At 38.7% G+C, this 21805-nt stretch overlaps 2 protein-coding genes across 2 annotated transcripts in view; both read right to left on the reverse strand.

Moving 5' to 3' along the window:
* LOC117267642 (uncharacterized) overlaps positions 1 to 1370 on the reverse strand; it is a 48422-nt gene extending 47052 nt beyond the window's left edge. The window contains exon 1 of the mRNA XM_033643664.2: positions 1117 to 1370. Coding sequence (XP_033499555.1) covers positions 1117 to 1137 — 21 coding nt within the window. The 5' untranslated portion in view covers positions 1138 to 1370. The remainder of the gene's footprint in view (positions 1 to 1116) is intronic.
* Positions 1371 to 12328: 10958 nt separating this feature from the next.
* LOC117272382 (hexokinase-4-like) overlaps positions 12329 to 21805 on the reverse strand; it is a 38097-nt gene continuing 28620 nt past the window's right edge. The window contains exons 9-12 of the mRNA XM_033651291.2: positions 20256 to 20439; positions 18356 to 18511; positions 17779 to 18012; positions 12329 to 15215 (exon numbers count right to left, since the gene is read on the reverse strand). Of these exons, the coding sequence (XP_033507182.1) occupies positions 15026 to 15215; positions 17779 to 18012; positions 18356 to 18511; positions 20256 to 20439 (764 nt within the window). The 3' untranslated portion in view covers positions 12329 to 15025. The remainder of the gene's footprint in view (positions 15216 to 17778; positions 18013 to 18355; positions 18512 to 20255; positions 20440 to 21805) is intronic.

Genomic DNA, 21805 nt, shown 5'->3' on the forward strand with positions numbered 1-21805 from the left:
AAACACACAATCTACACAGTATTGACCTTGGGTATATCCTGTTATTCAAAAAGCTCACAAGTTCACCACTGGGAGAAAATCTCTCAATACTGCAATAAATTAATATTCAAAACAGAGATATTATAAAAATATACTGCCACAACTGGAATATTAAATATATCCCACGCCACACATGAAGTATTCCTGTCAAAATAATGTTTTCATTTCGACTAAAAGCCCACATTGCTCAAGCTGTGTGTCCTCTGGATGTTTCCTGGGTTTTTTAAGCAGGACTAATCTTCGCTATTTCAAGTACACAAACTCTACATTTCCCCTTCATACACACAATATTAACATTCCTCCTTAAACTGTGGCAATTACGCCGGAGACAAAATGTCGGGAGGGATTTGATAATAATATCAATATGCTTCCTATTATAAGCAACATTACTGCTGCTCCACCTAGTCTCTGCCGAAAAAACATATTTCAATCTTTAATATCACGTCGGTGTGGAAATTAATTTGGCGACTCTGCGTTCAAATATGAAAAAATGTCGATGCAACGACTCGCTGCTAGCTAGTTTTTGTTAAAAAGGTGGACTAGCTTAAAAGTTTCCTGATATTTTCAGGCAGGCAAACGGCCAGAAAATTTAATTTTATTTAGCTAATGTGTTGTTAGTGTGGGTGGGGGTTGGTAGCCAGAGCAGAAGCTGAGACTGTCGACACGACACACAAAGAAATTAATCATTAACACGGCGAAAATATCAGAAATATTAAACTGGAATTTAACGGCTGAGTCTCCGATATCAAACGAGGCGACAGCTCGGCGTCAAAGCCGATTGTTTTCCCGTGAAAATACAAATATCAGCGATTTATTTTCCACCTCTGGAGGAAAAAAAAGTTGAGCCTGGTTGAATAAAGTTGTAATTGCATTCAGAGCAACTCTCGGTGCCTGGGTTTGGTTGATATGGGAAAACAATCAATACGACATGGTGAAACTAAATGAAATAAAACGCGATATTGGGCTTCAATTCACAACGACACACGGTTAAAATATTCCCCACATCAACAGGTCAAAAACGCGGCCGGGTGCAAGTAATATTAATCGACATTTATTTGGAAATTATATCGGCTTTACCTGTATTGCATTGTGCTCCATTGCAGTCCTGCATTCCCTCTCTGAGGCCCCTCTCCGGTTACACCGCCGGGACTCGCCGTCACACAAACAAACGCACCAGCAGAAAAAAAAAGGCTGTTTTTTTTTTTTTTTTTTTTTTTTTTTTTTGTGGAAATGGGACAGGATCTAGGTGTGGCCAAAGTTTGCCACAGAGTACAACTTAATGTTAAAGTCACAGTGAAACGGCAGTTGAAGCATCTTTAGCTTCAGTGGTGTGACGTATTTCCGTATTACGCGGCACGTGTGGGCGGGGTTTATAAACGAGAGGGGGTATAAATCAAATCTGACAAAATATCATCACAATTGCGAAAAAAGTGGCTGTAGTTTGGTGTGTGGGTGTGTGCAGGGATGTGGAACTGTTTGACCATTTGTGATATTTATTGTCTTGGAATAATTTTTTTTTTTTATCAACACTGTTTATTTTACTCCTATTGAAATGTAGTGGAGCAGAAGCAGAATGTGGCATGAGAGGCAAAGACTCAAGTTAAGTAGGCTGAGTCCTACAAGTAGGCCCTCCCGTAAAGTTGTACTTGGGTGCAGTAGGAGAACATTACACCACTGTTTTTTGACCAAATCTGATTTTTATAAATGCAAACTAGCCTATACTGTAAGTTAGAAAATGTTTTTTTACAAAAGAGGTCAAACCATATCCTCCTTTCAGAAATATTTAATTTAGATTGAGATAAACTGCAAATATTCACATTTGAGAAGCTAGAACGACAAGATTTTTCTTTCTTTTAAATGACTGATTGTCAGAACTGTAGCTGATGTATTTTCTGTCAATCTACAAGGCTAATCAATTGAAAGCAATACAAAGCAAACTGATTTAGGGCAAGGTCACTCATGCGCAAAATTAACAAATATTTCTATTTATTTCAGTAGCACAGCAAAATCACAAAGTTGCATCATGTGGAATACACCTTGGGTGAACTTTGACCAGTGAAGTCGTAGCCTCCAGCAATAGCCTAGCCTAGAGGTAGCCTAGCCTGTGTGTGGTTGACCCCACTTGTCTGTCCTTGGCTGTAGTTTTCCAAGCGCTGATATTGTAGGCTTTGAGAGATGCTGCCTGGCTGGCAGTGAATCAAGAGAAAATGGAAAATTTACCAATAATATAATTTTGGCTGTATTCGCTTGCTAACGTTCATTTGTTAGCTAGGAAGCTAGCTTTCCATGTGCATCACATCCTGGCCCCCCAGAAGATACTAATTTGACATAGTGGCCACACATGGGTGTATTAAGAGACATCAATACATGGGGTGTTGGTAGTGGATAGTGCCGGCGCCCCATGTACAGAGGCGATGCTGTTATGGTTTTTTCGCTGCAGTGGTCGCAGGTTCGATTCCAGCTTGCAACCCTTTGCTGCATGCCATGCCCCCACTCTCTCTCTCTCCCCATTTCACACTGTCCTGTCAATTAAAGGCAAAAAGCCCAAAAAATAATCTTTAAAAGAGACATCAATACAGTGCTGGAGGTGAGACCCCGTTCATTCCTGTGAAAAGTTGCTCAGTGGCCAATGAAGCCAAAAACAGTTAACTGTCATGTATAAAATTACCTGGACGATCAGCGCTGCTTCAGCATCGTTGGGCCCAGAGATCAAGCGCACCAGGGACTTCCACCAGCCAAGCAGCTAACTTCTGGTTTAGCACTTTGCTAACTTGAATGGAGATAAAAAAAATATATCGTGCAAATCTTCCAGACTTTCCAAATGTTACTGGAGTGAATGGATAAAATTCTGATAGTAAAGCCAGTTAGAGGAGGTTGTAACACTTATAAAGATATCCACTGATTTACAGACCTCCCTTTCTCAATGAAAGTCTAATGGAGAAGTCTTTTTGGGCCCAATGGCGTCACCTGACGGACTTGAGAGTTGTAATTCCACTGTTTGGCCACTACTAATTGGCTTCAAAGCCCAGCACACTTCTGAGGGTCTGTGGCCAAACTGTGTAACTACACCCTCCAGGTCCATCCCATGATGCCATGTGGCCCAAAAATACTTTTTCCCATCGACTTACACAGTGAAAGAGACGTCTGTAAATTAGTGGATACATTATTGAGCATCGGAACTTCTGCAAAATGATTAGTTTCACTATCGGGACTTGATCCATTTAGTTTGTTAACATTTAAAAAGTCTAGAAGAGCTGCATGATTAAATCATTTTATCCCTATTCAAGTTAGCAGAGCGCTAAACAGGAAGTTAGCCATTTGGCCTGTGAGAGTTAGTAGCCACCCCGCCAACCAAGACTCTGCTGCATTTGCTCTGTGAGCCCAATGATGTAGAAGACCCATGTGGTTTTACACCCAAGAAGTCAAACTTTCCTGGCTTAATGCGCAACTTTCATAGGCATAACTGGGGCCCTGCCATAGGCGCCTGAGCAATGCAGCAAGTGGAGCAAATGCATCCTCGTTATTCAATTAGGGGGAGCAATGTTATGGTTTTGTGACCCCACTTTGTCCTCTTTAAAAATAAATATCCTCATAGAGTCCCTGCAATCAGGTGATTATATTTAAACAGCCCATATCAATAATATCAATAATAATTTTACAATTTTACACAACTGACAAAAACAAGCGGGCCAATAAAACAAACATATTTTTGGACCACCCTGATAACTGATCACAGAGCTGATCGATTAGAGCAGACTGACAGTGCAGTGAGAGCTTCTCCTCAAAGCACCAAACTGCCTGAATTAACAGAACAAGAGTGACTTCTTGAGAACTTTGTAGACTACTTTGTTTTAGTTTCAGTTTTAGTCAGACTTTAGATGGAATCATATCTACATACAGGGACGGTGATGTACAAGATATCGGTCCTTCATGCAGCCGCTCTGCACTGTGCTTTCATTATTATTTACAGTGGCAGATTCAGTGATTTTGAGGATCTGGGGCCCCAGACAAACAGTCTTACTTTATTTTCACCATTTCTCTAACTGGGAATGTTGGTCAACTATTGACAGCTGCAGAAGAAGAACCCAAAACATCTTACTTAAGTAAAACTATTATGTGAACAGCAAAAATTGAAGTCCAAGTCCTGCAGTCAGGAGTTGTTTTATTAGCATGATGTATTTAAATTTACGTACAGTTTGTTCAGGGTGAGGCTTTTAATTCTTATACAATGCTGAAAACTTAAATAATAAAAATAATGCATTGTTTTATGAGTACAAATCTGAATCTGCAACATAATCAGTAGCATTTATCTGTCAGATAAATGTAGTGGTACAATAGTTTCCCCTGAAGTTGCCTGTTTTAAGGGAGCTTTGTAAGTTATTTTGGGGTACAATGAGTTAGAATAATAACATGATTCAGTAGTTTTCATATCTGAATATCCTAACAGGTCTATTAATGTTTGGGCCCTTTCAGCTGGGGGCCACACAGTAAACTCCACTGTGATTATTGTGATTATTCTCTTATTTTCTCAGGGTCCACCCAGTTATTATGCTGTTCTCTACACCATAAATCTAACTAATCTGGGCTGGTGCAGGTGGTGTAGAAATTCAGGAAATTTATTTGTAATTACATACAGACCCCCCCACCAATTTTGTGTCTCTCCAAGTTTGCTTCCCCATTTTATATCATCATGAGGCACCCATGGGCTCCACCTCAGATGCTGTAGTTCTCTACACACATCCACGGTCACATCCGGCACAGCTCACATTCAATATGAATATCGCCTTGGCATGTGTGATCGTGCCCTTATGTTTCAAGTTATAAAGTCTGTTTTCTCGACAGGTTCATTTTTTTCCATTTGAAAGATAAATGTATTAAATGTTTTATTATTATTATTATGTTATATCTATTTTAGACTGTTCAGTAACATTTGTGTCTGTAATGGGAGCACATTCTGTCAGCACAGCGTGGGTTAAAAATACTGTAGAGAGACACACATCAGCCTGTAATGACAGCATCCAAACACTGGGTCTAAAAATATGCAGTCTCCTTTACAGCTGCCATATTCACACACACACACACACACACACACACACACACACACACACGGAGTCATTGTTAAACACTAATAACAGGTTTTATGTCTCCAAGTATATCCCTGGAATTAAGCTTTAATTACGATATCCAGATAGTGGAAGTACTTGTGGGAATATGAAGCTTAAATATTCATTTACATTCATAATGAAACTCATAACCATGACAACAAAAGATCAGGCTGTAATTCATGTCTGCAATGTATGCAATTACTGGGAGCAGCAATCAGATCCTTTATAAGTACCAATACCACACTATAAACATACTCCATTACAAGTAAAAGCACTGAATACACATTTTTCCAAGTAGCAAAAGTTAAAGTAAGAAATACTGGCTAAATGTGCTTTAACTTTCAAAAGAAAAGTACTCATAGACAGAATGCCCCCAAGCAAGACTTATTATGTAAATCATTTTATTACTGATTTATTAATGTCTGCAGAGGTGGAAGAAGTACTCAGATCCTTTAGTTAAATGAAAAAACAGTATAAAAATACACTGTTACAAATGAATGTCCTTCATTTAAAAGCCTACTTTAGTAATAGTACAAAAGTATTATCAGGTTAGTGTACTTAAAGTATCATAGTACTTATAAGTTCCTATCTGGGCTAAAAAGTACAATATTTCCCCTTAAAAATGTAGTGGAGTACAAAATAAAGTAACAGAAGGTGGTAATACTCAAGAACAACTGCCCTACCTCACATTTGTTCAGTAATACATTACTTGAATAGTTATTTTCCACCACTGAACATGTAAAAAGCATTTCAAAGTTCCAACTAGTAGCGGTGGAGCCACATTTAATCATATTTCATAAATGGATAATATGCTTTGTATGAATTATTCTACACTGTAAAGTAACTGTAGTTGTTCTATAAGTGTAAAAAATATATGATATATGCCTCTGAAATGTGGTGACGTAGCAGTATAAGTAGCAAAAAATGGAAAATACATAAGTAAGTTGTACCTCAAAAAGTACTTTATGTAAATACAGTAAACAGTTATTAGGTTGTGTTTTATATAATTAATGTACACTGCCTATAATGTATACTTGCAATGATTATCTGGTTCCAAAGACCTAAAATATAAACATCACAGGCTTAGCACATAAGGAATTTATCAACATTATTACATCAGTAACAGATGTGAACAAAGCTGTAAATAAAGACTGTAAATATACAATATAGGCTAAAACATCAGACTTTGCAATGAGTGCTTTTTATTCACTAGTACTTATTTTTTGTGTATTGGTAGTCCAAATGCAACTACATCCACAATTTGTTGTTTTTCTGATGCTGTTTAAGGGTTGTTTACATCAGTAATCTTTGTAAGCAAGGGAGTAAAACAGGCCTCAATCAATAAATATCCCACTACAGCCTACATGCTCCAGTAAAAGGTTTAAAAGCAGCAGTGATCAGACACATCATTCTCATGCATCTGTCAAAATCAGCCATAAAAAAGTGACATAATCATAACTAATAAAATTCTGCTCACCAAAACTGTGTTTTTTCTCTCTTATCTTTACTTCTCTGTGAAATAAAACAAACTTTGACCTTTTCAGGCCTCCAAACATGATGAATCACTCTTTTATTGAACTGCTGGATCACAAGACAAAAAAAGGCTGGGACTGGGTTTTTTTTTTTCAGATGAAATTGATATGATGAAGCTAAACTCATCATTAAGTCCCACAAAAAATAATGGAAAATAAAGAAATGCTGAACACAATGAAACAAATCAAATAGTCTAGCTGGCTTTTTGTTCAGAGTTAGCAAAGTTAGCAAAGTCACTTGACGATGGGACTTTTGAGACATTTCCTGTTCAACTAATATTGAACCACAAAGTCTTATTTTATTTGTTTTAACACAAGTTAAACATACAACAAGTAAAATGTTCAGTAAATATAACAGCTCTGTTGTAAGGCAACTTTGACACTGCTAAGCTAGCACTTCCCCTCTGCTTTCAGTTTGTGGTAAGCTAAGCTAAGCTAACCACATCCTGGACGCAATGATGTTAGCCTTCTCTTCCAACACAAGGTAAGAAAAAAAGCAGAGTTTTATTATCAGATATGACATATTTTTTGGAATATTATTACAGCTGATAAAGAAGGAGCTCATTTTAGTGCACTTTAGGGCACAGATCTTCAAACATAAACAAAGTAAACACTGGTGAATATTCGCTTCCTGTATTTTCCATTTGGTGCAAGCGAAGAGGTGAAAAACGTTCGCTTCTGCTGGCAAAGCAAATTCGCACCTTTGCATCGCGTAAAGTTCACTTCTGGTGAACTTTGACCGGCGTAGTCGCATCCTCAACCAATGGAGTACTCAAGGGCCGAAGATTTGCTGTAGGCTGACACAGAGTTAGCGTTACCGTGGTTCCTTCGTCAAAAAGCCTACAGGATTTTTCCACTGGATTTTTGGTTATTGCAGAAAATAAGCTCCGTGGCAACCAAATGTTTATGACACTTACACGTTTTGATCATAGTTAACACCTCTTTTATGATTTTAGAAGAAGTAAAAAGCTAACGGCTGTAAGTCACATGATTTAACATCCCCACTACAACGAAGCTGTGAAGCCTCGCTCTGTGTGATGACGTTCTGTAGTCTCATTTAGCCACTTGTCAGCAACCGCCTCTTTTAAGACACATAAGAGCTTCAAAATGTACGAGTGGGGTATTTACAGACGTATTTTATGTTGTAGAATAAACTGCAAAAGTCTTTTTAACTTGTGTTAACCACAGACCTGATTTCAGGTATCTAAAAACCCAATCAAAAAACCCACTGACTTTGAGACGAGGAAACCGGGAGGCAAATTTGCTAATCCTAGGATAGTGAAGACATGACCCACCCTACGCTTCCTGTGATTGGCTAGTCATTGCCTTCTTTGGTTAGATTGGTTAGGTTTAGGCAGTGGTGTAGTGGAGGGTATACTCAGGTATACTCTCCACTACACCACTGGGTTTAGGCCCACACTGAGCACCAATATCACCTCGGCAAATGGTCACTCAGCTGCAGTCGCTGAAGTGTACTACTATGTAGATGGGTAGGTTACAAAGGAGGAAGCGGGTATACTCTTATATTCCAATGGCTCTTTTGTGGATTGGTGGATTTAGTATAAACAGCTAGAGAAAGATATGAGTAGCTATACACTGCATACCTGCGTATACCCTCAACTACTCCACTGCCCTCAATCTGTAAAGTAACACCAGCTGTCAGATCATTGTAAAAGTATCAATTAAAGTATAACACTAATCTATAATATTACATCATAAACTGTTTGTTGGTTATATTTTGTATTATTAATCTGAATCGGCAAAGTAACTAAAGCCATAAAATAAGAGTTTCTAGCACAATATTTCCCTCTGAAATGTGGAAGTATAAAGTAGCATAAAATACAATAAATGTTCAAATAAAGTACCTCAAAATTGTTCTAAGTAGCTTCAGGACATGAAAAACGAGACTTTAAAGGGTTAAAATTTCAGGATGCTGCTCCCCACACCACAGGGGGAAATATATAAATATAAACATACATATACGATCCGTGTAAACATGATTCATGATGCAAATATTGGGCTGGAGATGGAATATGAGCAGCAGCCTGTTGAGCTGACGTGATTAAGAGAGAAACGTGATCACACACACATGTCTCATGTATCTGGGGTGAGCATATATAAACTGCAGTGACCACTTAACTCCAGTAGGGGGAGGAAGCACGTGTCCCCCCCCCCCCCCCCCCCCCTCCATGAGGCTGCAGCATGACATGCATGTAGTGGCAGGCCTCAGCTGCTGAAACACTCACATCAGGCTTTGTGTTTATGAATATGAGGTGTTATTATCCCAGACTCATGTCCTCTGTGCTGTACTTTGTTTCATAGATTAAATCTGTTTTGATTCTGTTTAATCTCAAGGTCAAAATCAACAGAGACTCATGGGAAACAAAGGGAGTGACGTCAGCTGCTGCTAAAGTTGATTCCCCTCACACTCTCTGTGACATATATCCTCAGCCACGCAATACTTTTACAGTTTGAGGTTGATTTTGACAACATTTGTTCTCAAGTAAAGTAAAAGAACCTCAAAATTGTACTTAAAGCAACACTTGAGTAAATCTACTTCCACCACTGCCGTTATCTGTGTGGAATAAACCACTTTAACATGTAAAAGTACTAATACCACACTGTGAAAATACTCCACTACAAGTAACAGTCCTGCATTCAAGCACTCTATGTGTAGTAAAATGTCCCCTGTCTGAGTTTTACCACCACTTATGATGATTTTTGATTAACATTACTGTTGCATTACTGAGTTTGTGGAATTTCACTGCCGTAGATGTTTGAGGTTGAGCTCATTTTAACTCATTCTTATACTGTTGGTGGTTTAAATTACAGCAATGCATCATATTCTGTAAGATCATCACATTTTTGTTGTGCTGCTGTCCTGTGAGAACCACAGCTCTGAAATGTCAGCTATTCATGGTGTCAAAAAAACAGCTCTGTTTCCAGTTTTGTGACGAAGAGTTTAATTAGATTAAGAAGGAGGAGAACTTTGTCTACACATAAGGGAACACTTTATTTATGTAGTTTAGGCTTATCCCGATAACTACTCTTGGTGGACAATCTAATGCTCCCGGAAATGACTGTGATAAACAACATCATAGTCATTTAAGACCATTTAATGCCACTGACATAGTGATGATATAATAGCATAATAATGCAGGCACATCCTGTCAGGGATCAATGTGTTTTTAATTCTTATGAATATTCAGACACTGGAATTAAAATGTGAAATAATTATCAAAATATCCGTACTATATAATAGAAAACAAACATAAAAAAACAGAAATTACAGCAAAATGTGTCACAGCAGTTGTTTTTTGTTTGTTGGTTTTGTTTTTTGGTGCTTATTTGGCTTAGGCGCTATGAAAAAAAAATGCTTAGGTGCTGCACCCAAGTGTTGCAATGGTCGGAAAACCCTGCGGTTTATTCTGGCATCAAGTTAGCTAAAATGTTAGAGACATTCTTTTGTAAACAAACATGTATGTACTGTAAACACAAGAGCAATATCATACAATATATTGACATGCAATAATTTTTGCAGACCTTGATAAGTCAGTAGCATAATTATGGTGTTAGGCACAAACATTCGAAATCTGTATCTGGAGATACATCGTTTTCACTGGACAGGAATGGTGTCAATAACTGTAATGTGTAAAGTAACTAAAGCTGTCAGACAGTAGTGCAGTAAAAAGTACAACATTGACCTCTGAGATGTAGTGGAGTACAAGTATAGTCAGCACTTTCAGAATTTCTTCTTCTCCATTAAATGGTTTGTGTGCATGAATATCTAAATGCTACAGCTTTGTAGTGCTGCAGCACGGAGACGAGCAGCTGGAGTGACTTTCATACCCAAATCACCACCCGTGTGGCAGGAGCAGGCTGCAGCAACACATCACGCTGCAGCTCCACTTTGTCCTCTGCATGTCAGTGAGAGCTGCAGCAACACGACAGAGGAGGCTTCACTGCTGATGAAAGGAGGCATACTGCAGTGAGGCGTCCTGAGTATATTCTCACCCAGGAATAAAATGAAGTGCTAATACTAATAGCCAGGTTAGGAAACACTGTGATGCATCTTTGATATTTGGGAAATGTTAAAGTTTAATAAGAAAGGTTGATGGCCACTGTTTCAAATCAGCAACCAGACTGAAGTCTGAATATGACATTAATGTGGATTCAGCCGCAGTTCCACTAACGGCCACCAGGAGGCAGCTCCAAAAATCAATAATGACTACTAACAGTTTATAGGAACATTATTTTATTCTCTCAACAAATCATGCTTGTAAAAGCAAATTAAACATGACTGTACTGATAACAACTTAAAGCATTATGACTTAAAGGAATACTTCACCCACACACTGATCATCTGTGTATAAATTATTCACAAAGTGTTAAGTTGAGTATGTGAAGAAATTTTTGCTTTTCTTGCATGCAAGGGGGCCAGCAAAATTATGTCAAAACGTCAATTTACAAGTCAGTCACTTCCATATATGAGCCAAGCGCATGTGTTTGAACTCTGCTGGTGTATTTCATTGAGCAGGGTTCAAATGCATACACTTGCGTAGGTGTGCTACTTGTCTGTGCAAGAGAAAGTGTTTTAAATAATAAGATTTTAGCAAAAATGCTTGTGTTTGGGAAGTACTGAGCATACGACTGGATAAATGACATGGATTCTACTGCATGGATTGTGTGAGGGTTGAATGGATGTTGTGATATCATTGTGCTGCTGTTAAACGTCCCCTTTACTTTAATTCATCAAGTATTTTCCCCGTTTTTGGATTCTTCATTCAACATGGAGGCATGTGAGGAGAAACTTCTTTTTACCCCACAAATTCGACGCAACACGGAGTGAGTAATTAATATGCAAATGATAATTTTGTGGGTGAAGTATTCCTTTCAGAGCTGCAGAATAGACTAAACCTTTGTCCTGCTCTGTTTTATTGTTTCAGGTTGATTTTCATACGAAAGTCTCTTTGAACGTTAATCTCCATCTGTGTGGAGAATGGAGGTTATTGGGAATGTATGCAGCCTAAAAAAACATGCAGACACTTCACAGGTACTGCATGTTACGTATTTTGGGTTAAATTAATTTCATCTATATATTTATTTACAGTTAGACCTAATGTTGTTCTAAAAAGACACAAGATGAGACATAGGGTTACATTACAGATGTTAACATGGCATTTTTATTTACAGTTATTATGGGACACACAGTGAACAATTTTCATAACTTATTTGATTAACTGATTTAAAATGTAATATGAATGAAGGCAAAGTCACATCTTCTAATGTGTGGCAGGCAGAATATAATATTTCTAAATATATTTTCTGGAAAATAAATTAAGAAATTGTTATTCCAGTGAATTTAATACCTAACAAATCAAAGTACTTTATTGCACTGATGCAAAATCATGTAAAACCCCAAGAATTGTTCGCATAGTTTTGGTATAAATGCATAATTTTTTACTTCTTGGTGGTTTCTTTCTTTCTTTATTCATTTTTTTACAAATTAAAATGATTTTTTTTTCTTTTTTCTTTGACTGTTTTATGGTTGATTCAACATTGTCTAATCTCTCATAATAGAACTTTTACAACACTGATGTTCATGTCCATGCATTCGGTTCACTACAGACAAATAACTCACACCGCACAGAATACATTTTTCATAGAAAAATGTCCTTTTATTTCCCATTTGAAACAAACAGCAGTGAGATTTTTAGCACCTAAAGAAAAACAATTTTTAAAGAAGACCAAAACATAACTCTGGTTAGCAGGTTCAAGTAATAAAATTCATGATCTCACCACTCCCCTCATCTTCCTCTGATATTGTCCACCTCTGTCTGACTCTTTCTTATCTTTGTTTTACAACAAGTAGATTTTTAGGATAACTGTAACGGTCAAACTTGTAGCAACAAAATGAAATTAAAGCTGCAGTGTTGCATCAGCACCTCAGGCAATGATGTGAGTTTTGCTGCACAAAAAGTTTCCCTGTTCTCACTGCAGCAGGACGGTGAATGGAGCACCAGCAAGTTCCAGAACTTCACTGCAGCTGAGAAAACAAAACCACTTAATGCACATAAAAGCACTTAAAACTCGACTGCACTGTGCAGTTACAGCTGACAGAAAAAGCTGCTTCCTCTTCCTTCAAAATAGAAGACGATTGGTCGCTGCTGCCTTTGAGTAACAATACGTCCCTGCTCTGATTGGCCCGTTTAAAATAATCTTTCTTTCTTTCAAAAGGTGCATATTCATCAAAGAGTGCAAACACAAAAAACAATATTAAGTTTCCAGTTACCCACAAATCTATAATTCTGTAAATATAATTTGCTTATATACATATTTTCTGTTTTTAATGCCATCTACTGTCTCTGTCATCACAGCTGCTCATTAAATCTGATTTTCTGTGTGTCATAACAAAACAGATGACAACGAACTTCGAGTTTAAATTTGCATGATAAAAATTTCTGCTTTCCAAAAGTATATCAACTTTGTTTTAATCTGCTTCAGTGCATATTTATTTTTCTTTAGCATTTTCAATCTGTCTGGGGCCTAGACTCAACCACATGATCAAAAGAAAAACTGAGTCGAGTAAACAGGTGACAAAATTTCAACTGAACACTGAGTGTTAGATCCAAAAAAAAAGAAATCTGCATTTGTCACCCTCAATGAGAAATGGTAAATATGAATAATGGAAAATCATGTTATTATCATTATTGTTTGAAATTAAGTCCACGCTGCATTTCCCCGAAATCACCTGTCAATCAAACACTTTGAACGAGCATGTCTTTTTAATTGGCTCAAAGGTGCCCTGTGGAGTTTTCCTGTAAACAAATAAATGTCATGTTTACAGTCAGTAATTGTCACCAAAACACACTCTGAAACCTTGAGATCTAACCATAGACTGAAAAGATAATGGATGTAGTTCCCGTGACGTCGCCCATTGGTTTGTGGACTCTCGTTTTGAAGCCTCAAGTTTAGCGCTTTGGACATCGCCATCTTGGACTTTTGGAGACAGAGGTGACAATATTTGGACGAGAGGCTAGCACCGTGAAGAACGAGGGGTGGATCTGACTGAGAAGTTGAAGATACTATTGGCGGACAGCCTGTCAGTCAAAGCGGCCCGCCCTTAATTATGTGAAACTTTAAGCCTTGATAAAATGTAAATGGGTCTGTTATATAAAAATTCACCCCCTGTACAGTTGTCATGAAGAGTAAATTAGCTATAGAGTCCAAACTGTTTTTGTACCAGGCTGTAAACATGTTTATTTCAGCTGTAAAGCTGGGCACTTTAAGATGGGGGGGCTATCGGGATTAGTCTGGGGCCGTTTAGTGGCCGTTTTGGTAAGGGACCAGAACCAGGGCGAGAGAGACAGGATGTGGAATTCAATGGATGCCCCTTTCCATCAAAATAAAAGCACCAAGCTAATAAAAATGCGGTGAAACTTTTTAATTTAAATAATATAATTTACAAGAAAAGCCCCAAGCCATTAAGTTAACCTTTTTCTTTTATTGTATTTAATTGTATTACAAGTTATTGTCTATTTCAGTTGTCTGTTTTATTTAATAGGCACTTGATCCTAGTTTTGTTCATTATACCTGTAGTTTGTAGATGCATTTTTTCAATAAAGTTTGGGGCAGTGGGGGCGGAAGAGAGAGGAAAACTGTGTGATGCTCGCCATGTAGCATGCTCTATCAACCACAACAACAACAATATGGTACTAAACTGGAGACGGAAATCGATGGTGCGCCAGAATTTAAAGTTTTACTTTGGTGAATATGGTGAATTCCGGATCCGCTTTCTAGACCAGAACCAGAATCCAGACAAAATTCAGAGTGAATGGAAACCAGGCTCTTTGCCGTACGTGAAGAACCTGGTGACGCGTTTTTAGAGCCAGCCTCAAGTGGCCATTCACATAACTGCAGTTTTTGGCACTTCTGTGTTAACTTCATCTTCCAGCCCCAGAGTTTGCTGCTTGGGTCTAACAAACATATTGAACGTATTTCTGTCCTCATAAAACATTTCCAGGTATTTTAAATCCTGCATTGTCTGAATGCATGTTTCAGGGCTTCAGTTTTCTTCTTCTCTGCCTTTAATGGCACTCAAGGAAAAACAGCTCTGTGGCGCTACAACAGGTCTAAACTCCACAGGGAACCTTTAATGATTCAAAAATATGACAGAGTTGGTAAAAGAAAATGAAAAAGGTCAGTGAAGTTTGACTTACTGCTGAGTTGCATAGCAGAAAAACTGAAATATATATTCTTATTATATTAAAAAAATTTGGCTGGATGAGAAAACTGCAGACTTTAAAAACAGAAAAAGTCTTGCTTCATCTGCATCCTCTCTACTCTTCATTAGTCTTCCTCCTCATCCTCTTCATCGTCACCATCACTGTCCTCTAATAGTCGGGACTGGAGAGCCAGCCGCTGCGCCACAGCTGTTACCATGGCAGCGCCCTTCCCACTGCCATCCTCCGAGACGAGGAAGGTGATGTCACACTCGGGGGCGAGGAGGCGCACCGTCGCCTGGAGCTTATCACTGAAACTACAGGAGGAGAGCAGGGAGGAGAGACAAGAGAGAATATTCAGTGAGGACAAAAAAAAGAAAGAGACAGAAGGAAAAATAAATATTTGACAATAGAATACATCGCACACTGTCATCATGAGAAAATGATTTAAATGCAACATAAGTTGCAGAAATGTGTCATTAAAGACATGAAAGGAAATAATACTGAAGGATAGAGAAGTGACTTTAAATAGTAATTCATGGTATTTTCCTTTAGGGTGCTGTTCTTCTCACAAAGACAGGAAGTGTGTTAATGTGTCAACACTGAGCACCACCTCCTATCTGTTCATACACAAACACACACACACACACACACACACACACACACACACATACATATGATTTCATGTCTCTATAAAACTGAGAAAGAAAGAAAAAAAGAGGAAAAAACAACCCGGACTTCCTCCTTTTGGTTTATTTGCATCGCTGCTGTTTTTCTCTCACCAGTGACTCGATGACGCTGTAGAAATCCACAAAGTAAAAAATTAGCTTGTTTTACTCATAAATGTGTGAACATCCCTGCTTTAGTTTATGTATCTTAATTTTTAAGTTACAGGAGAGTTTCTCAACAAGACCCGGTGTCATTCTTCTGTAAAAATGTGATTTATTGTGTTAAATAATGCTGGTCAGCTGTTCATCAGGAGATGGAGGGTCCATGAACGCACCAACAGAGAGAGTTCTGTATCACCAAAAGTCAAAACAAAACCACATACTGGAAAACTACTCCCCTCCACCTCTTTATCTAATCTAACTTCTAAATTAATAGCATACCAGAGTTTAGATATCTTAATGTTCGTTCATCTTAAACTGGTAACACCTAATTTTAAACCCCCTCAGTTGTATATAAACATTTATTAAATGGTCTAGAACACCCGCTAACCAAGATGTCTACAGGTAATGGTTACTTAAATTTAATACTTTATAAGACAGTTTTTAAGATCATTTTTAACTGATTTTTGTACAAATCATCTTTTTCTTTTTTAACCTTAAGGTAAGTAGTATATACTGTGTGGTCCCATGCAGAGGAAGGTTCTAGGTAGAAATACAGTTATTAGAGTGAGTTGAATTAATCTACATTTTGCCAGGTAAGTGCAAGTACACAGATTAAAGACAGTATTAGGTTCAGTGGTAGGTTTTAACATTAGAAATGTGGACTTTCACATGACTCATTTTGACAAAAATAAATTAAAAGATGAACAAATTAAATCTGATAAAATGTTTGTGGCAATTAAAACCTCACACATTCAAATTAAAGACTGTTTAATGATTTAAGGCCTAATAGTTATAAAATTGAATTTAAAGGGATAGTGCACCCAAAAATGAAAATTCAGCCATTATCTACTCACCCATATGCTGAGGGAGGCTCAGGTGAAGTTTTAGAGTCCTCACATCACTTGCAGAGATCCAAGGGGAGAGGAGGTAGCAGCACAACTCCACCTAATGGAGGCTGACGGCGCCCCAGATTGAAACATCCAAAAACACATTATTGAAACCACAAAATATCTCCATACTGCTCGTCCGTAGTGATCCAAGTGTCCTGAAGCCCTGACATTAAAAGTTGTTTGGAAAAACGTCATTTGAACTCTGTTTTTAGCCTCATTGTAGCCTGTAGCTCTGACTGCCTCTCTGTGCACCGCATTCACGTGTGCGTGCTTGTGCGTGAGACCAGCAAAAGCACGTGAACACACATGAAGGCGGTGCCCATGTCTCACGGTCTTGCGCAAGCGCACACATGTGAGCGCAGTGCACAGAGAGGCAGTCAGAGCTACAGGCTACAATGAGGCTAAAAACAGAGTTCAAATGAGGTTTTTCCAAACAACTTTTTATGTTGGGGCTTCAGGACACTTGGATCACTATGGACGAGCAGTATGGAGATATTTTGTGGTTTCAATTATGTGTTTTTGGACGTTTGAATCTGGGGCGCCGTCAGCCTCCATTAGGTGGAGTTGTGTTGCTACCTCCTCTCCCCTTGGATCTCTGCAAGTGATGTGAGGACTCTGAAACTTCACCTGAGCCTCCCTCGGCATATGGGTGAGTAGATAATGGCTGAATTTTCATTTTTGGGTGCACTCTTGTAGGTTTATATACGATTAAAGAAGGACCATTGTATTTTAATCCACTTTATTTTTGTATTATTTTTAATTGTCTCATTTTATTTGACTCATTGCAGTCCTGAAATGTTTTGTCACTTTTGTAACCATTTAAAGCACTTTGTAGCTTTCCTTTGAAAAGTACTGCAAAAATAAAGTTTGTTATTATTATAAATGATAAATTGTGGGAGATAAAGTACAGTTCATTCATTTTCTGTACCCACTTATCCTGTTGGAGGTAGCACGGGGGGCTGGAGACTATCCAAACTGACAATGGGCAAGAGGCGATAACCTGCATGTCTTTGAATTGTGGGAAGAAGCCGGAGTACCTGGAGAAAACCCACACTGACACGGGGAGAGACTCCTCACAGAGGGGCTCCCCCACCCCGGGGTTCGAACACAGAACCCTCATCATCCTTCTCATGGCATCTGTATATTGTTTATTCTCTTACGTGGGATGTTTTCTGTAGACCGTCCCATCCACTCCCACGGTGGTCTTCAGGTGGTCCAACCCGCGGTTGACACGGATACGGGTGGCAAGGGTTGCCAGGGCAGCGGCGCAGAGTGCAGCGGAGCGCGTGGAGATGGTGTCGCAGATCAGACGTACCACACGGGAGTCGACGGAATCAAATTTCAAACCCATCTTGGTCAGAATATTCTGGGTGTTTTCCAGACCGCTGTCCTGGCTGAAACAGAGACACAGACAGGAAGTGAAGACAAACATATGTTGGTGATCAAGTTTGCTGTCCACTGTACAAAAGCCTGTCTCAAATAAAGGCGTAGTTCTGTCCTCAAGTTAGGTAAAGAAAGGCCTTGTCCTCTTTTTTATAATTTATGATATAATTTATAAAAATGAGTGCCCAATAATGTTACAAGAACCAATATAAATGATAAAAGTTTATAATAATGAGTTTCCTATTTAAAGAAATACAGATTGGATCACATTTCAGGGTCAGATCAGAGAGTTTACGGCTCCAGAGTTCAGTATTGAAACAACAGACAAATCAAGAAGATCTTTCAGACACTTACTCCTCAATCTCAGACATGAACTTTGTCTCAAATGCTTCAGGAGTCAGCAGCGCCTCCGACGTCTGTCCCTTAAACAGCACCTTCTCCTCCGTCAGCCTCACCAGCAGCAGCCGAATGATTTCTCCCATATACATGCCGCTGATCATCTTCTCAAAGCTACAGGAGAAAACAAAGGGAAATACAATCTGATTTTAAAAACAGCACAAACACGTTGTTTAGCTGTTAGTTTCAGTGGGACTCGACCTTGACGACCCTGACTGTGGGAACACAGAATCTGGGAGATATACATCAGGAAAAAATGGAATTAATAAGCATTAGCAATACCATTTTTAAGTCACAATGAATAATCACTAAAATGTGTCATGTTTGAAACTAGACATGTTTGAAGTCTGAGGAAGAGCTGAAGGCTCGAAACATCACTCAGCATTAAAATCTTTCTAACAGGAGCTGCCTGGTGTGCAGACTTGTTTGTTTTCTACTTTGCCAGATGTTTCTTTGGTCCAGCACCCACTCCAGCAGACACGGGGATGTGCGTCTTTTGCAACATTTGTCATGTTTCAAAAACCAACCGATCAGCTCTCACTAACAATTATTTTCACAATTGACTAATCTTTTTTTTTTGTTACTTGATTGTTTAGTCTGTAAGATGTTGTGGTTTGTTTTCTTTTGTAAAGCCAACACTTAAAAAACCCTGAGAAAAGCAGCTCATCCTCACATGTGAGCAGCTGGAAGCAGAAAATATTTGGGGAAAAGCTTTGACAAATTATAGTCAATATATTATTAAAGGGCCAGTGTGTAAAATGGGATGAAAATCGTTGAAAACAGTGACATCAGTGGTCAAATTCTAGATTGCAGGGCTCACTCGCTCACCCCTCCCGTCGGGTAAATGATGGTGGCCTCGTAGGGACAAAAAGCCTTGCGCAGACATGAGTTTTTCAGGAGTAGGTCTATCTAGCGACAAGGTGAATGTTTATTTAGAAATCTAAACCATGTTACCATATTGTAATGAATCACTCACGAGCAGGAGACCAGAGGAGCGTTCGGGAAAAAGGCCAGTTTATTTGAGCGCTCCAAAAACTCCAGTAACACTCCAGGGGGTAAAAGACTCCGTCCCAAACTCTGACTCTTCTAGCGTAACACACACACTCCATACACACATACTCGTTTACGATACCTAGTGGGCACCCCCCTCCCCTCTCTGCTCCACCAATCTCCAGCCCGCACACTGACTGACAGCGTAGCCGGTAAACACAGCTCAGCTGTTTATTTAGCCTAGCAATATCTCCGGACTATAGTAGCTTCAATGGACGACTTTGAACGCGATTTTGAAGAGTTTCTTGTAGCGGACACAGACCCAGAGCCATACCTGTTTGAGCCGGAGCACACAGATGAGAGCCGGAGTACACTGAGCGGGCGAGAAGAGAGGCTGAATGCACAGAATGGGATTCGGTGCTTCTGCTACCATCGTTGGGGAGATATATCATCAGGAGGAAAAGCGCCGCAGAGAGTGCATCACAAGGACTGAAGTTGCGTCTTCATTTATACGGTATGGTTCATTTATACACGCGAAACGCGTTCTCTGGCTGGCTGGATTGTCCGCTCGGTCTGCCGTACATACATACATGGCGGCGCAAGATGGCGAATTCTCTAAAGCAAGGCCCTTGCTATATATATATATAAAAGCATAATTATAAGGCTACGAAAACCAAATGAATTTTATTTTATAGCGATTATACACTTATATAAACATATTAATGGGTAGAATATTCAGATTCAGATTCAGATTTGACAATAAACCATGCCAAATATTACACACTGGCCCTTTAAAACAATCTGTAAATTTGATTTGGATCAATCATTTCCACACTGAAAACATTTCCTAATGACCTGTCGTACGTACGTGTGGACGCCGGGGTTGATGGATGTCTCGTCCACCACCAGGTCAAACTCTGTCAGGATGTCTTTCAGGGAGCCATCGTCCCCGAAGCCACCCCACTCTGTGTTGATGCACATCCTCCCATCCTCGCCCTCAGCACGCTTCACGTTCTTCATCTCCTCCATGTAGCAGGCATTGGTTCCCGTACCTGCAGAGAGATAGATGCACGATATAGGGTCAAGCTTATTAAATCAGGTTTGTACATGAGTTGTTTTTGAGGAGGACTCAGCTGCTGTCTACGCCACTTGAAACAAAGTAATGTTATCTAAGCATGTGGCAACTCCTGATATATCTGCAAGGGATTTTAACAGGGGTGGAGGAAGTACTCATATCTTTAACTAAAGTAACTTCTGAATGCAGGTCTTGTTAAAGAGTATCTCTACACTGTGATATTACTACCTAAATATAAAAACTAAACATACTCATGAAGAATGGCTCGTTTCAAAATAATGTATATTGAATATAATGGTTACGCTGTACTTGAAGGTGTCTACATAAGAGTGACATGACACTGTCATAACTATGACATGACACGGTCATGAACCTGTCATGAACATTACGTACATGTCATAAACGCTTATGACTGCTGTCATTAAGTGTCATTCGGTTTTTGTAATGACAAGTTGACATTGTTTGGGTTGTCTTGATTATGACAACTTGACATTAATCAAAGTGACATTACCAAAAGTTGTCTTTGTCATGACAAGCTGACATTAAATTTGTTTGGGATGTCCTTATAATGACAAGTTGACATTAAATTTGTTTGGGATGTCCTTATTATGACAACTTGATATTAACATAAAGACAACTTCTGGTGATGTCATCCTGGTTAATGGCAAGTTGTCATTATAAGGACATCCCAAACAAATTTAATGTCAACTTGTCATGACAAAGACAACTTTTGGTAATGTCACTTTGATTAATGTCAAGTTGTCATACTTAAGACAACCCAAACAATGTCAACTTGTCATGACAAAGACAACTTCTGGTAATGTCATTTTGATTAATGTCAACTTGTCATACTTAAGACAACCCAAACAATGTCAACTTGTCATGACAAAGACAACTTCTGGTAATGTCATTTTGATTAATGTCAACTTGTCATACTTAAGACAACCCAAACAATGTCAACTTGTTATGACAAAGACAACTTCTGGTAATGTCACTTTGATTAATGTCAAGTTGTCATTATAAGGACATCCCAAACAAATTTAATGTCAACTTGTCATGACAAAGACAACTTTTGGTAATGTCACTTTGATTAATGTCAAGTTGTCATTATAAGGACATCCCAAACAAATTTAATGTCAACTTGTCATGACAAAGACAACTTTTGGTAATGTCACTTTGATTAATGTCAAGTTGTCATACTTAAGACAACCCAAACAATGTCAACTTGTTATGACAAAGACAACTTCTGGTAATGTCACTTTGATTAATGTCAAGTTGTCATAATCAAGACAACTCAAACAATGTCAACTTGTCATGACAAAGACAACTTCTGGTAATGTCAC

The sequence above is a fragment of the Epinephelus lanceolatus genome, chromosome 11, assembly GCF_041903045.1.
Source record: "Epinephelus lanceolatus isolate andai-2023 chromosome 11, ASM4190304v1, whole genome shotgun sequence".
Lineage (NCBI taxonomy): Eukaryota > Metazoa > Chordata > Actinopteri > Perciformes > Serranidae > Epinephelus > Epinephelus lanceolatus.